This window comes from Oncorhynchus kisutch, unplaced genomic scaffold (genome assembly GCF_002021735.2).
Source record: "Oncorhynchus kisutch isolate 150728-3 unplaced genomic scaffold, Okis_V2 scaffold1192, whole genome shotgun sequence".
In the NCBI taxonomy this organism is placed as follows: Eukaryota; Metazoa; Chordata; class Actinopteri; order Salmoniformes; family Salmonidae; genus Oncorhynchus; species Oncorhynchus kisutch.
In genome coordinates this window covers 3,621-20,867 of record NW_022263137.1, presented here as the reverse complement: position 1 = coordinate 20,867, position 17,247 = coordinate 3,621, and the positions used below count along the sequence as shown (strand labels likewise).

Below are 17,247 nucleotides of genomic sequence, written 5' to 3'. Positions count from 1 at the left end.
AGTGGACTCCTTGACTCACACAGTACACACACATATGTATTAGGGTAGAAACTGATAGTGGACTCCTTGACTCACACAGTACACACACATATGTATTAGGGTAGAAACTGATAGTGGACTCCTTGACTCACACAGTACACACACATATGTATTAGGGTAGAAACTGATAGTGGACTCCTTGACTCACACAGTACACACACATATGTATTAGGGTAGAAACTGATAGTGGACTCCTTGACTCACACAGTACACACACATATGTATTAGGGTAGAAACTGATAGTGGACTCCTTGACTCACACAGTACACACACATATGTATTAGGGTAGAAACTGATAGTGGACTCCTTGACTCACACAGTACACACACATATGTATTAGGGTAGAAACTGATAGTGGAGATGGCGTCTATCTTGAAGATGTTACTTTCCCTACCTACCTTATTCTAAATGCACTTACATAGCTCTGGCTAAGTGTCTGCTAAATGGTTCAAATGTAGAAACTCAACATCTTATCAGGCTTTTATTTGATTTACAAATGAATTTCAATTAGTTACTATACCTTGACTGTCACATGAAACTCAATCTCAAAACTCAGCTCAAAGCTGGTAGCTACTAGTATCTCATGTATAATCGTCCCTAGGACCTGTATATAACTGCTGGCCCAAATGGCCGTCTTGGGCTCTTTCCCCTGTCATTACGTTGGGGATAAATGCCAGGCAGTCTCCCAGTGAGAGACTGAGCATGATAGAGAGAAACAGAAAAAGAGAGAGAGAGAGAGTCTGACTCTAAGTAAGTTCCCTCTGTCCCAGAAACACGACTCTCCACGCTGGTGCCTGATGGGGGCGGACCTGGACATGTGGGCTCCCACCCCATTCCTCTGTGGAATATAGTCCCCTATTTATAGACCCGGCCTGGCCCATAACCCTGAGCTGGGCAGAGCAGTCATTTAAATAACTTTCCCTAGCAGCCTATGGGGCACATACTGTCATGTAGGAGAGAGAGGGTGTGTGTGTGTATTTGAGAGAGAGAGAACACATCAGGAGAGAGGGTGAGAGGCAGTGGGAGAGAGAGAAAGAGGGAGGGAGGGAGAGAGAAATAGCGTGTGAGAGAGAGAAGAAGAGACACGAGACAGAGATCAGACAGTGAGGAGGACTTTTCCAGGGAGCTTAGGTCCTGGCAGTGGAAGGATTACAAGGACAGAGCTGATCAGTATTGGACCTTGACAAGCCAAGTACAGCTGCCCACATGGGACACAGGACTACAACCAGAACAACAACCTACCCCCCCCGTTCTATAATGGGTTATTATCGGAGGACTCCCCCATGTTCATGTAACTGTACTGCGTTTCAATGAGCCTGTTGATGGATTGTTGGGCTCTGGATCTCTGGAGTGACGTGTTGGGAGCGAGGAACTTGTTGCGCTTCCATAACCTGAAGGAGAAGTGAATGACAAGACCCTTTGTGACTGAGTTGGACTTTTCAGTTAAAACACAAGGGTAATGTTATATCTGGCCACCGTCAATCTCGATCTGTGACTTTACCTCGATATGTGATTATTGATACAAGCATCTGTAAGAAACTAGACAGATCACTTGGGTCAACATTCAATTATTACCGTTAGAGAAGCAAAGAAGTTACAAGATTTGATGTTATTTGAGAATCCAAAATTGCTAAACTGTTGACAGGGAAGATGAAATCAGCACTGCTCAAGGCTCTGACTGCGTTGTAAGTTGAACACCATTGTGGCCGACTGTAACCTGATCTCCAACACACTGCAGTAATTACAAGGTGCATGCAGGGAAACATAAAGAGAGATTTGTAATTAGACCTGTCTATAAAAAGAGCCAGGCAAAGGGCGAGGTCCCCACACAGAGAGAGAGAAAGGGGGAGAGTCAGGCCAAGGACACCCAACTTGAAGGGAGGGAGGGAGGGGGGCTGTCTGGAGGCATAGGAAGGAGGCTGCCTGGGGGCAAAGGAAAGAGGCTGCCTGGGGGCATAGGAAGGAGGCTGCCTGGGGGCATTGTTGAGTGTAAGTGACACCCAGACCCCCAAGGCCGGGGCAACGACACCTAACCTGAAGGGAAGGAGGCTGCCTGGAGTCACCATTGGGAAGAAGATACACCCAGACAGCTTTTGGTAATTAGGGGACAGGAGGTGTGACCATGGACTCCCAAGGCGGACACTACCTGAACAAGGCGGCGGTGCTGTCTCCTCTAGGAGCGGCCCGTATGCTCCAGCTCCTCCTGGGCTGCACCATCATAGCCCTGGTGGCCCATAGCGCCGGATACAACCACGCCTATGGTATCTACTGCATGTTTGTGTGGTGCTTCTGCTTCGCCATGACCCTGCTGGTGTTCACCATGGATGTGACACGCCTCCCCTGCTGCATGCCCATTTCCTGGGACAACCTCACTGTGGCGTTCGCCATGCTCGCCACACTCATGTATGTCGCCGCCTCCGTAGTCTACCCCGTCTACTTCCTGCGCTCTCAGTGCTCCAAGTCGGACGGGGGCTGCGAGGTGCGCAACTACCGCATCGCTGTCACCGTGTGCTCCAGTTTCTGCTGCTTCGCCTACGCGGCTGAGGTGTTCCTGACCCGGGCCAAACCCGGCCATGTGGTGGGCTACATGGCCACCATGTCAGGCCTGCTCAAGGTGGTCCAGGCCTTCGTGGCCTGCATTATATTTGGGGCCCTGGCCAACGGCAGCGAGTACAACCGCCACATCCCCACTCATTACTGCGTGGTGGTCTACAGCCTGTGCTTCTCCATCACCGTGGTCGTGATCGCTGTGACCGTGTCAGGAAAAGCCTCGGCTCTGCCCCTGCGTTTCCCCTTCGACCGCTTCGTGATCATCTACACGTTCCTGGCGACGCTGCTGTACCTGAGTGCCGCCCTGGTGTGGCCCATCTTTAGCTTCGACAGGAAGTATGGCACGCCGGGTCGTCCCGACGGCTGTCCCTGGGAGAACTGTCCCTGGGACAGCAAGCTGGTGGTGGCGGTGTTCACCCATGTCAACATGGTGCTGTACTTCAGCGACCTAATCTACTCCCAGAGGATCCGCTTTGTCTCCCACTCCGCTGCTTGAGGACCCCTCCACCCTGCACTCTGCTGCCTGAGGACCCCTTCACCCTCCTCCCTCAATGGCTGATGCCTGAGGACCCCTCCACCCTCCTCACTCCACTCCGCTGCTTGAGGACCCTTCCACCCTCCACTCTGCTGCCTGAGGACCCCTCCACCCTCCTCACTCCACGCTGATGCCTGAGGACCCCTCCTCAGTCCTGGGGACTCCTCTACCCTCCTCAGTCCTGGGGACCCCTCTACCCTCCTCACTCCTGGGGTGAATCTCAAAAGTTTTTTCCTCGGTTCCTCATTGGACACGGCGTACGAGGTAAGGGAGGAGAGCAATGGAGAAGACAAGAGGCGATACGATATTTGAATGGACTTCTGCCTCGCTCTGACGTTGTGAGGAGGCGTGGAGAGGGGATACGAGGAATAGAGGGTATAGACTTTTGAGTTGCACCCCTGGCCCTCAGAGACAGACAGAGACCACACTGGAAATGACACACAGCATCTCCACTCAAGTGCCTCTGAATGCCCCATGCCTACTACAGATTACATATCGCCTCAATGATGTTATGGCTTTGTGCCTTGTTGTGTCATTCTTAACATCCGTGCTGTGTCTTTCTTAACATCCGTGTTATGTCATTCTTAACATCAGTGTTGTGTCTTTCTTAACATCAGTGTTGTCTTTCTTAACATCAGTGTTGTGTCTTTCTTAAAATCAGTGATGTGTCTTTCTTAACATCAGTGTTTGTCTTTCTTAACATCAGTGTTGTGTCATTCTTAACATCAGTGCTGTGTCTTTCTTAACATCAGTGCTGTCTTTCTTAACATCAGTGTTGTCTTTCTTAACATCAGTGCTGTCTTTCTTAACATCAGTGTTATGTCTTAACATCAGTGTTGTCATTCTTAACATCAGTGTTGTCTTTCTTAACATCAGTGTTATGTCTTTCTTAACATCAGTGCTGTCTTTCTTAAAATCAGTGTTACGTCTTTCTTAACATCAGTGTTACATCTTTCTTAACATCAGTGTGTCACGCCCTGACCTTAGAGAGACGTTTTATTTGGTTAGGTCAGGGTGTGATGTGGGGTGGGCATTCTATTTTTTGTTTTGGCCGGGTATGGTTCTCAATCAGGAACAGCTGTCTATCGTTGTCTCTGATTGGGAATCATACTTAGGTAGCCCTTCTTCCCTCCTTTCAGTGTGGGTAGTTAACTGTGTTTGTGGCACTTAGCCCTGTAAGCTTCACAGTTGTGTCTTTAGTTAACATCAGTGTTACTCTTAACATTAGGGTTATGTCTTAACATCAGTGTTACGTCTTAACATTAGGGTTATGTCTTAACATCAGTGTTGTGTCTTAACATCAGTGTATTCCTTAACACTATTATCAGTCATATCAGTATTATAATCTCTAAGACAAACCTGAGACAAGGGGCCAGCACTGTTGTAGGCACTCTGTCTAATGGTGCAGTACATTGGTTTAATTCAGAGCTTTGAACATGTTGGGCGACATTTTCGTAGTGCAAAAGCGATGTGCTAAATGCGAAAGAACTCTGTAAACCTCAGTCTGGCAGTGTGATTTAAACTGAAACTTTTCCTCTACAATCTGTGTTATAAAGAAGCTATTATAAGGTTTAGTAAACCGAGCAATCAATAAAATGTAGTCGCCTTCTAATAATGCACATTGTTGAAAAACATTTTCAAGATTATAACGAGGTTCATGGTCATTTCTGTACTTTGCTTTTGTTCTCTGAACATGTCGGCCATTATGTATCGAAGGACGTCATAAATCATCACTGGGTTGTTTTCATGTCTTGAAATAGTCTGTTTCATTTATTGTGTTTCAATAAACTTTTATCTTAACTAAGATGTTTTTTAAAATAATGACAATAATATATAAACAATGTAATGTGTTGTGTGTTGTGTGTTGAATTGGCTTTCCATCATTGAGTACTTTTGGTGTTTATACTAACACCCAACTGCATGTTTCAACTTCAGCTCCTCTTGTTTTAGTCCAAGTTCAGTCAGTGTGTAGATTCATTATGAGCTGAATGTTCAGTGTATCAACTGTCAATAAGAAATTGGTAATATATAGTGTGTGTGTGTGTGTGTGTGTGTGTGTGTGTGTGTGTGTGTGTGTGTGTGTGTGTGTGTGTGTGTGTAAGGGGGGGAGGTTATGGAATTGACTGCATAGGTACAGCTACCACTATTTGATATGTGATGTCTGCACTGAAAAACATCCCTGAACACTGTATTGTAATGACAGCCATGCGATGTACTCAATGATTTAAACCCATAGAAAAGTTCTGAAACTTGTGAATATTCAAAATGTCATTAAAATGAACAGATTGTTTAGTCTGTGCACTTGTTCATCTCTCTCCTCTTGTCTCCACCTTCATGAACAGTGGGCTGCAGACTAGCTAGTAATAGGCATAAACATTACTGATGCATCTAGTCAATCAGATATATTAGGTTTTGTTTCTGACACAAAATGCTGCTCTGTCAGGGGATCTGTGATCTTACATTTGTATAGCATTATAGCCTGTGATGTATGGACTGGTTTACTGGACTAAAATGCCCTTTATTAATGAAGAATTGATTAGGATTAATGGGGGCCAAGAAACCATGATGGCTCTGTTCAAACTGTTCTGTCCTCACCTGTCCTCAACTGACACCCAAAACAATGCTGGTACTAGTCTACCGTTTAAATGGTGAAAACACCATCTCAACATTATAATTCCCTAATGTATGAGTGAATTATAATAGGCCTAACTGCCTTTTAGGATTAGTGTCCTGAAATAGAGAAGCAAATACCTTGATAGTATATTTTATCACTAACACGTCGATGTGTTAAGGCAGTAAATAAAAGGACGGCGCTTTTATACTTAGGTAATGAATGCTCTTCCGGATTCAGCCACTAGAAGGGCATGATCTGGAACGTAACCTAGAGGTTTCTTCTCCACGCCCACTGTACTTGCAAGGCTGATGCAACTGGCTGTACACACCTTACAGAACCCACCCATAACTGTACAATAAATGAATGCTGCCACTGTCATTGGTTAGACGTTTAGCGACACTCTCAGTCTATTGGTCACTTCGCATGTCATTATCATAGTCGGTTTTTGGGGTGGAAATCATGTTAACGCTGTTACAACTGTAACTCTGTTGAACTATATGTTTGGCGGCAACATTGGAAAAGGAAACCATTTATACATTCGTCGCAACACCCGTAAGTTTGATTCGTCTGTCAAATATTTAGGCTACTTCGTTGCAGGAAGCTGTCGCCATTGCTTCAACTGTGTCATAACGGCATGTAATTGTGATTCCATTTGTTATCAGGAAGTAACTACTGTTTACTGTAAATGCTACATATTCTTTGTTGTTTACACAAGGCGGGTGTAATTGCGTATACCTTTATGTCTCTTGATATTACCAGTGTCCTTTTTTCTTCACAGCAACAACAGAAACTTCAGAATGAGCGTGGGGTTCATCGGAGCGGGTCAGTTGGCCCATGCCTTGGTGAAGGGATTCAGCGCTGCAGGTAACCATCTAAGCATTGTTTTTAATAGCTGGCAGATCCGACCCGCTTGTTTACAGCTGCACTAGGGTCGGACAGCATTCATGTGTATATTAAGACACTACAGAACTGGAGCGAGATATGGCTCGGAAAACATACCTCAATCCAGAAACGCGTTTTTACTCTGAGTGTTCCAATTATCCCAACTCTTACACAGAGAAGATTGAACGATTGAACTGCTCGTTGTTAGCAGTCATTCAATCTTCTCTTTATAACCGGACAATTTGGAGTACAGCACATTTCTCATCCCTGAATTGAGGTACTATCTCAAGCTGGTTCCACCGTGTCTTAATATACACAGGAATGCTGTCTGACCCTATTGCGGCTGTAAGCAAGCAGGTCATATCTGCTGGCTATGCTTTGAGGAGCATGAAACGCAGCCAAGGCTGGCCACCAGTGTCCGAAACGCAGCCAAGGCTGGCCACCAGTGTCCGAAACGCAGCCAAGGCTGGCCACCAGTGTCCGAAACGCAGCCAAGGCTGGCCACCAGTGTCCGAAACGCAGCCAAGGCTGGCCACCAGTATCCGAAACGCAGCCAAGGCTGGCCACCAGTGTCCGAAACGCAGCCAAGGCTGGCCACCAGTGTCCGAAACGCAGCCAAGGCTGGCCACCAGTGTCCGAAACGCAGCCAAGGCTGGCCACCAGTGTCCGAAACGCAGCCAAGGCTGGCCACCAGTGTCCGAAACGCAGCCAAGGCTGGCCACCAGTGTCCGAAACGCAGCCAAGGCTGGCCACCAGTGTCCGAAACGCAGCCAAGGCTGGCCACCAGTGTCCGAAACGCAGCCAAGGCTGGCCACCAGTGTCCGAAACGCAGCCAAGGCTGGCCACCAGTGTCCGAAACGCAGCCAAGGCTGGCCACCAGTGTCCGAAACGCAGCCAAGGCTGGCCACCAGTGTCCGAAACGCAGCCAAGGCTGGCCACCAGTGTCCGAAACGCAGCCAAGGCTGGCCACCAGTGTCCGAAACGCAGCCAAGGCTGGCCACCAGTGTCCGAAACGCAGCCAAGGCTGGCCACCAGTGTCCGAAACGCAGCCAAGGCTGGCCACCAGTGTCCGAAACGCAGCCAAGGCTGGCCACCAGTGTCCGAAACGCAGCCAAGGCTGGCCACCAGTGTCCGAAACGCAGCCAAGGCTGGCCACCAGTGTCCGAAACGCAGCCAAGGCTGGCCACCAGTGTCCGAAACGCAGCCAAGGCTGGCCACCAGTGTCCGAAACGCAGCCAAGGCTGGCCACCAGTGTCCGAAACGCAGCCAAGGCTGGCCACCAGTGTCCGAAACGCAGCCAAGGCTGGCCACCAGTGTCCGAAACGCAGCCAAGGCTGGCCACCAGTGTCCGAAACGCAGCCAAGGCTGGCCACCAGTGTCCGAAACGCAGCCAAGGCTGGCCACCAGTGTCCGAAACGCAGCCAAGGCTGGCCACCAGTGTCCGAAACGCAGCCAAGGCTGGCCACCAGTGTCCGAAACGCAGCCAAGGCTGGCCACCAGTGTCCGAAACGCAGCCAAGGCTGGCCACCAGTGTCTGAAACGCAGCCAATGTCCACCAGTGTCTGAAACGCAGCCAAGGCTGGCCACCAGTGTCCGAAACACAGCCACCAGGGTTTTCCAGTTGATTTCCCCCCCCCCTCTCCCATCCCTGCAGGTGTCATTGCCACACAGAGGATCACTGCCAGCTCCCCAGACACAGATCTTCCCACAGTGTCTGGACTGCGGGTGAGTAGAATGGATCAGTCATTGGGCTGTGCTGGATGTTTGTGGGAATAAGTTTCCTCAGTTACAGCATATCTATTACCATCTCGCATCGGCTACACTCAAATGAAATCCCACACACACACAAGTGAGATAGAGCGAGAAAAAGCACGTAATACATTTGTTCATTTCAATTATATTTTAGAAATGCTGTCATACTGAGGGGTAACGATCAACACTGTCTGTGCTCTTCTACACAGAAAATGGGTGTCAATCTCACAACCAGCAACAAGGAGGTGGTGAACAAGAGTGACGTTCTGTTTCTGGCTGTCAAACCACACATCATCCCCTTCGTGTTGGATGAGATCGGACCGGACATTGAGGACCGCCACCTCATTGTGTCCTGTGCAGCTGGTGTCACCATCAGCTCCATTGAGAAGGTCAGTTTGGAGTCCAGTGGAAGTCGACTTTAGCTAGAGCTTTCTCTCTCTACTGATTTACAGATCTTTAGAAATGTTTTGCAACAGAAAACGGAAGGGTGACAAAAATATAAAATCAAGATAGATTCATACTGTGAAATCCAATTAAAGTTGACTTTAGCTAGTGCTTTGTCTCTCGCTTTCTCTCTCCTCAGTACTGAACTACGGATTTGGGTCGTGTTCATTAGAGCACAGAACAGAACGTTTTGCAACAGAACTGAAATGTATATTTCTTATTGAACTCACTGGTTTTCTTACGATTGGTGCCTATTGAACAAGCCCCTGATATGATTGGATAGGTGAAAGCATTCTGATGGAATCCTGCTTTGAAATAACTTGTTCCATCCTGTCAGATCAATGAAGCTACAGCCCTCTGTTATAGCCTAACCTGAGGCTTCCAGTAAATTGCATTTCCTTGATTCCTCGTGTCCTCTCTCATCGTCCTCAAAACCCATTGGATGAGGTCAGAAGTCCCTCTCCTCTCCCTGGGAGAATCTCAATTGAAGGAGGTGAGAGGATGCAAGAAATCAATGAAATGCCATTGAGATTCTCTCCCTGCCCCCTCAGTGACTACCGTACAGCCGGACAACTTCCGGCTGCTACAACATGAATCGCCCTTCCATTCTGTTCCCGCTGAAAATACCTCAGCCCTCTGTCCTGATACTGGGAAAGCTGCCACACACTGCAATCTGATGAACAGTCATGCGCTCTCACAAGACACTGACAAATAGAGAATCAGGATAGATTCATACTGTGATATTTGAGAGAACCAGCTTTTTGTAATGCCGGAAAGGTCTTGGTTCAAAACGTTGCACAAGAAAACTGGGGAAGCGTTCAACTGTTTGTGGGTATCTTATCTTTCTATATTGTCTTTTACTTTTGTACGCTGCACCTGCAAGTTACTGGATGTGCCTAATACACTACTTCTAAACTAAAATCTACCTTTGATACTGTAGTTCCGTAGCTCAGTGGTATTTGTCGTTAACTTAACCCTGTCTTAGTGACATTTACATTACATTTTAGTCCATTAGCAGACACTCTTATCCAGAGCAGTTTCCAGTCAGTGTGCGAGTGGTATGTTAAAAACAACTGTAAACTGTAATTCTGCAGTAGTAAGTTGACATTGAAAAGGTAAAAGAGGAGACTAGACTTCTAGGATCTGGTGGAAGTAAATGTTTTAATACAGAGCTTTGGGTTACAAGTGGTCATGTGAAAAAGGCCAATAGCAAGGTGGCTGAAAAAGGCATGGCTCAAAGGCAAATGATTCTTCTGAGTGTCAACATTATATAGTCATTCTGAATGCTGTATACATGTGCATGCATCATTACAGACTTTGGTTGATATGAACCTGATACAACTTTCAATTGAACATGGTAACAGTGAGACATCTGCTACTTTCAGTACGTAGAGAGAGATTCAGCAGTTTGAGACTGTTCAAGGTTGGATTGTCACGAGATGAGGCCTCTGAGAATTCTGTGTCCTGTGTAATCTGGGGCACAGAGAATGATGGAAAACACTTGCCTACTTTTAGAGCATGTTGAAGTTGTGAGTCATTAGGCAGGTTATTTCTGATATGATTGTAAGCAAAGATGAGTAAGGATATACACTACATGTCCAAATGTATGTGGGCACCTGCTCGTCGAACATCTCATTCCAAAATCACCAGTATTAATATGGAGTTGATTTCCCCCACAGATTTGTCCATCGGACTGCCAGATGGTGAAGCGTGATGTATCACTCCAGAGAACGCATCTCCACTGCTCCAGAGTCCAATGGCGGCGAGCTATAAACCACACCAGTCGACCCTTGGCATTGCGCATGGTGATCTTCGGCTTGTGTGCGTGCGGCTGCTCGGCCATGGAAACCCATTTCATGACGCTCCCGTCGAACAGTTCTTGTGCTGACGTTTCTTCCAGAGGCATATTGGAACTTAGTAGTGAGGGTTGCAAACGAGGACAGAGAATTTTTACACGCTACTCGCTTCAGCACTCAGTGGTCCCGTTCTATGAGCTTGCGTGGCCTACCACTTTGCGGCTGAGCCGTTGTTGCTCCTAGACATTTCCACTTCACAATAACAGCACTTACAGTTGACCGGGGCAACACTAGCAGGGCAGAAATGTGACGAACTGACTTGTTGGAAAGGACTGAGCTATTCGGTACGCGCCATTCTACTGCCAATGTTTCTCTGTGGTGCTTGTATGGCTGTATGCTCGACTTTATACACCTGTCAGTAACGGGTGTGGCTGAAATAGCTGAATCCACTCATTTGAAGGGGTGTTCACATACTTGTATCTGGGTTGGCCCCCACACAACTACATATCCAAGTCATTGCAATTCAAATAAAAAAATGTATTCAAAAAGGAAGTTTCCGGACTCCCGAGTGGCGCAGTGGTCTAAGGCACTGCATCGTAGTGCTAGCTGTGCCACCAGAGACTTTGGGTTCGAGCCCAGGCTATGTCGCAGCCAGCCGCGACCGGGAGGTCCATGGGGCAACGCACAATTGGCCTAGCATCGTCTGGGTTAGGGAGGGTTTGGCCGCACTAGTGACTCCTGTGGCGGGCCGGGCGCAGTGCGCGCTGACCAGGTTGCTAGGTGTACGGTGTTTCCTCCGACACATTGGTGCGGCTGGCTTCCGGGTTGGATGCGCGCTGTGTTAAGAAGCAGTGCGGTTGGGTTGTGTTTCGGGAGGACGCATGGCTCTCGACCTTCGCCTCTCCCGAGTCCGTACGGGAGTTGTAGCGATGAGACAAGACGGTAACTACTAACAAGTGGATACCGCGAAATTGGGGAGAAAAAGGGGGTAAAAAAAGGACGTTTCACTGCAGAGACCGTTTTCATGAAGCGTTCCCTCATGTTTCTATCAAGTAATCTTAACTTCAGTGTTATTCTCCCCCTGCCCTTTGCAGAAACTGCTCCAGTACCGCCCGTTCCCCAAGGTGATGCGATGCATGACCAACACCCCGGTGGTGGTTCGGGAGGGAGCCACGGTCTACGCCACGGGTACCCACGCCGAGCTAGAGGACGGGAGGCTGCTGGAGCAGCTGATGGCCAGTGTGGGCTACTGCACGGAGGTGGAGGAGGACCTGATCGATGCCGTCACCGGACTCAGTGGCAGTGGACCTGCCTATGTGAGTGGTTATCTTATTGTAGTTTCTATTTTACATTTACTATCAAAAACGCTCTGAACGCCAAGAGGCCGACATGCTTTAATAAACTGTGATTAAAAGTGATACAGTACGAGCAGGTGTAGTGTGCAGGTTTCTCCTTTCTTTTCAGATACCACATTATACCCACGCACCTGCAACAAGATAACTCTTTTTTTGAATTGTGCGTTGCATGTCTGTCACTGTAACTGAGGTGGTTCAGTAAACCCCGCCTGTGGGATGACTGACCTCTCCTGACACCAGAAGACTAGCTCCCCAAGCTAATGCCTAGGTTAGCCCAGTGGGCTACAACCATACCTTTGGGTTGTAAAGCTATTTTAGCTCATGATTTTCATGATCGACCATGCAAGTAATTGGTTATAAGAACTGGACCTTGCCTAGCTCCTAGGAGAACACCTACTATGCCAGCTTAAACTACTGGCTGGCTAGTCATTTCTGTTAACTCTTTTCTCTATTCTATAATCTCTAGAGCCCATTTCGAACTGTGTTTTATACATGTGATGAGTGTGCATATGATAAGTGTGTGTTCGTCTGTCTCCCTATAGGCATTTACAGCTGTGGAAGCGCTTGCTGACGGGGGGGTTAAAATGGGTCTGCCCAGGAGACTGGCTATACGGCTTGGAGCACAGGCCCTGCTGGTGAGAACATCATCTACATGCATTCTCTATGAACGTCTAGTCCTGAATTAGTCTTGGTACCAGTCTCTGTAACATTACACTCCTTGTACACATTGTCATTTGCCAAAGAGACTGGTCTTTCTTCAAATATGAACATTCTGTCATTAATGAGCTTGAGGAGATCAGAGGATTTGATCCTGATTCGATAACGCCCACAGCTATCTTTGGCAAATGACACAGAGTACAATGAGGGGAATGTAAATGCTGAACAGAGACTAACAATCAGACAAGCCCTGAATATAATCTGTCAGAAATCTCTTTTGAGGACTGCTTGTGAATGCTTTCTTTTTTTATTATACATCACATTCTGATCTGGAAACATCTTGAAAGAAATCTATTGCATCTGAGCAAAAATGTGGAGAGTTCTTCTCTTGAGTTTGACATCTTATAACTATGAGCCTTGCAAATGTTTGCTTGACTGTAGAGTGTACCATATTGAAGCAACCTTGGTATACCTAGCAACCTCGTCAATGGGTTTGGATCTCTTGGTGTAACAGTTAAGATGTGTTACTGTCGCTCACAGGGACCCGGGTTCCAGTTCCCCGGTCGAGGCTATGCCCAAATTCACCACAGTATGTTCATGTCTCTATTTTGTCTTTCCCATAGGGAGCAGCCAAAATGCTGTTGGACTCGGAGCAGCACCCTGGCCAGCTGAAGGACAACGTTTGCTCCCCAGGGGGCGCCACCATTCACGCCCTGCACGTCATGGAGAGTGGGGGATTCCGCGCCCTGCTCATCAACGCTGTGGAGGCCTCGTGCATTAGGACCAGGTAGGCTGGGTACCACTTTACAAAAAGACAGTTTCCTGAACTAAAAAGCACTTCCAATGGAAAATCTCCATAGAAAATGCTTTTTAGTTGAGGACTAGGCTAAGTCTGTGTCCTGGAAATCAAACTGGAATGTGCAGATAGAAATCTGCGTGGTAGAGTAGACATGATCCCCTGTCGTGAAGAATAAAGAACCATGTCAAGTCTGTTACATTTCTATCTGCAACATTCAATATGTTGGATCTTTGTGGATAAGCCATGGCTGGTGGTATGGTGAGGCCAGTAGGTCTCTGGACATAGCATTTAACAAAATGTAGCTTTTTGATATAACCACATAAGACTGATGTAGCACTATGTCAGCTAGGCTATGGGTCGGGTTTCCCCAACCCAGATTCAACCAACCTACAAGCACTTTTATTGGAGATTCTCCATTGAGTGTGCTTTTAGTCCAGGACTGGTCTAAATCTGGGTTCAGGGAACCAGACATGTTTTGTATAAAAATAATAATCATTTGAATGTTTGTTTAATGTCTGTATCATAGTGCTCTGTTGTATGTCTGGATGCTATTGTTTAGACAGCAGAGGGTGCTAGATGCATATGTCTGAACTTTTTGTAACTAACAGATAGTAGACACACTCCATGAGAAAAGTCCCATCTCTTTTAAATGATGTGGCTCAAACGGGAGTGTCAGTGTGTGAATATTTGACTTGATGTCGGGATCTGTTAAGAGTAAAAGGTAGTGTACATTTATTTTGTTTCTTTCAATCAGGGAGCTCCAGTTCTTGGCTGACCAGGAGAAGATCTCTCCTGCGGCCATCAAGAAGACTACGCTGGACAAGGTTCTGCAGCAGCCAGGGGTGGGAACAGGGGTGGGCGTCCGGACGGGATCTGGGATCAGCCTGTTCAACAGCAGCAACCCCAGGCATAAGAAGTAATTGAACTGAGTGGCTCTGATCACAGAACAGTGGTGAATTCATTTGTGCATTGCAGACCATATCAAAACATTTAGCAGCAAAAACAAGTTCAGGTAGTTCCTCCCTGTTTCGGTCTTTTTGCTTCCTAGTGATACGCCCCAGGAAGAGACCCTCAAAACGCCGCTGAACATATGATTTCAACACTAAAACATTTGTTATGGTTATAGCATGCCAGCTGAGAGGAGGGGCCTAAATGACAGCTTCATAAATGTGAGGAGAAACTTAAAGCAGCAATAGAGGATGTAGGGTGAAGGGTCACTTCTCCTGCTCTCCTTCCATGTTCACTGACTAGAAACATCTGGACAGGTAAAAGCAAGTTCCTAATAGGCATGATGGCTTTCACCTGTCCAGTGTTGTCATATCAGTGCAGATGAAGGAGAAAAGCGGTAGGAGGTGACCGGGGGAAGAAGACGAACATAGACAGTTAAGATGGACCAACATGGTGATGAGCAACAGGTCACAATTCCTTTACATTTTAGCCATTTAGCAGATGCTCTTATCCAGAGCGACTTACAGGAGCAATTATGGTCAAGTGCCTTGCTCAAGGGCACGTGAACAGATTTTTCACCTAGTCGGCTCGGGACTCGAACCAGGTATCTATCGGTTACTGTTGGAACGTACTTACCTCTAGGTTACCTGCCGCCCACTCCCTTTCAGTAGAAACACAGAGACAGATGTGGAGTTGGCTGTCTTATGTGCTTAGCTATCTATAGCTTCTGTTTCATAGAATGTGTGCCTATATGTTCCGTTAGACAGATTGTTAGGTCCTACATTATGTACAGTCTTACTGGAACTATTTTGGTCTGTTGCTAAACAGCAAAGGTCCCTGTTTTCTATTGTTGTTTATCTCTTCATTTTCTGGCTATTTTCTTTGCTTGATTGAGAGATTATATCACAGCTTTAGTATGTTCATCATTTTAGCCTGACTGAGGGAGTTTGTAGAAGGAGCAACACTGTTTAGACACACTTGGAAACCACAACAAAATGGGAATCCTATTGAACTTTTCTTTATCCAGGTTTGTCTTGTTGATGTATATCTTCTTTAAAATAGACTTGTTCAAGATGGGAGTCATTCATGTTACAAAAGTTACACACATATAGATATCTATCTATACTGAACAAAAATATAAACGGAACATGCAACAATTTCAAAGATTTTACAGTTACAGTCACAGAGAATCATTCAATGTAAATAAATTCATGAGGCCCTAATCTATGGACTTTAAATGACTGGGGATACAGATATGCATCTGTTTGACAAAGATGCCTTAATAAAAATGGGCCTCACAATGGGCCTCAGAATCTCATGGTATTTTTGTTTGTTCAAATTGCCATCGATAAAATGCAATTGTGTTTGTTGTTCGTAGTTTATGCCTACCCATACCATAACCAGGGTCGCCACCATGGGGCACTGTTCACAATGATGACATCAGCAAGCTACTCGCCCACATGACGCCATACACATGGTCTGCAGTTGTGAGGCAGGTTGGATGTACTGCCAAATTCTCTAAAACGACAGTAGAGAAATTAACATTAAATTCTGTGGCAACAGCTCTGGTGCAGATTCCTGCAGTCAGCTCTGGCATTGTGTTGTGACAACTACATGGCCTTTTGTCCCCAGCACAAGGTACACCTGTATAACGATCTTGCTGTTTAATCAGCTTCTTGATATGTCACACCTGTCAGGTGGAGGGATTATCTTGGCAAAGGAGAAATGCTCACTAACAGTGATGTAAACAAATATTTGCACAACATTGAGAAGCATTTTTGTGCATATGGAGCATTTCTGTGATTTAAAAAAAAATGTTTTCAGTTCATGGAACACTTTTACATGCTGCTTTTATATTTCTGTTCAGTGTAGATGAATCTCTTTTGCAAGATAGACTTGCTACACACAAACACATCTCCTTTGTGTGAGAGACTTGTTCAAGATGGTAGCAATCATTGTTACTCATACACAGTAGGTAGACTACAGTATTTTACATAAGACATTTTACATTCAGTCCTTTTACATATTTGACTGGCATATTACTGTTTACAAGGTGGAAGTGGTACTATTAGGCCAATACAAAGTGAAATACATGAATATGCTGAACGTGTAAGAGTTTACACATTTTGTTCACAAAATATATAAAGTCTAGATCTGTTTTATTAAATGTTATTTCCAAAACGTTCATGATTAATTAAATTATTTAAACTATTTTCCTGTAGCCTGTATGCATATATGGGTGATTTTGCAAATACTGGCCTTTTTGTGTCTCAGGGTTAGATTAAGATAAAATGTTAATTTAGATTTTTTTTCTTCACATCGAGACTATAACCTAAACTTTTTCTTTCAGCTTTCAATATTCTTTATTTTATAAAGCATTTCATGTCTGGAATTCACTGTTTTGCACTGTTTTTGTCCTGTCTCACACCCAGGCTTTTGACATTCTACTATGCATTACACTTACAAAAGTCTTGCTAATTAGAAAATATTTAATGCACCCGTTTAAAAAATAAAAGAGTTAAATAAATGGAAACTATATACAGTGCCTTCGGAAAGTATTCTGACCCCTTTTCCACATTTTGTTACATTACTGCTTTCTATAATGGATTTAAAAATAAAAACATCTCAGCAATCTACACACTACCCCACAATGACAAAGTGAAAAACAGTTTTTAGACATTTTTGCAAATAAATCAAATACAGAAATACCTTATTTATGTAGGTATTCAGACCCTTTGCTATGAGACTTGAAATTGAGCTCAGGTGCATCCTGTTTCCATTGATTATCCTTGAGCCGGTCCTACAACTTGATTGGAGTCCACCTGTGGTCAATTCAATTGATTGGACATGATTTGGAAAGGTACACACTGTGTGTC

At 45.8% G+C, this 17,247-nt stretch overlaps 2 protein-coding genes across 4 annotated transcripts; both read left to right on the top strand.

The window, feature by feature from the left end:
* The first annotated feature begins 1,053 nt into the window (after positions 1–1,053).
* Positions 1,054–5,431, top strand: LOC116365190 (myeloid-associated differentiation marker-like protein 2). Its single transcript, XM_031817908.1, has one exon. It carries the CDS (start codon positions 2,162–2,164, stop codon positions 3,083–3,085), a length of 924 nt encoding a protein of 307 aa, XP_031673768.1. The 5' UTR covers positions 1,054–2,161; the 3' UTR covers positions 3,086–5,431.
* A 696-nt stretch (positions 5,432–6,127) lies between these two features.
* Positions 6,128–16,929, top strand: LOC116365189 (pyrroline-5-carboxylate reductase 1, mitochondrial). Of its 3 annotated transcripts, none has more exons than XM_031817905.1 (8): positions 6,128–6,290; positions 6,517–6,602; positions 8,275–8,345; positions 8,582–8,761; positions 11,707–11,928; positions 12,510–12,602; positions 13,248–13,411; positions 14,178–16,929. In XM_031817905.1, the coding sequence occupies exons 2-8, from the start codon at positions 6,536–6,538 to the stop codon at positions 14,341–14,343; spliced, it is 963 nt and encodes a 320-aa protein (XP_031673765.1). In that variant the 5' UTR covers positions 6,128–6,290; positions 6,517–6,535; the 3' UTR covers positions 14,344–16,929. The 3 variants fall into 3 exon arrangements, with proteins under 3 accessions (XP_031673765.1, XP_031673767.1, XP_031673766.1); XM_031817906.1 differs by having other exon boundaries at positions 6,260–6,374; XM_031817907.1 differs by lacking the exon at positions 8,275–8,345 and having other exon boundaries at positions 6,173–6,290; positions 14,178–16,554.
* Positions 16,930–17,247: the final 318 nt, after the last annotated feature.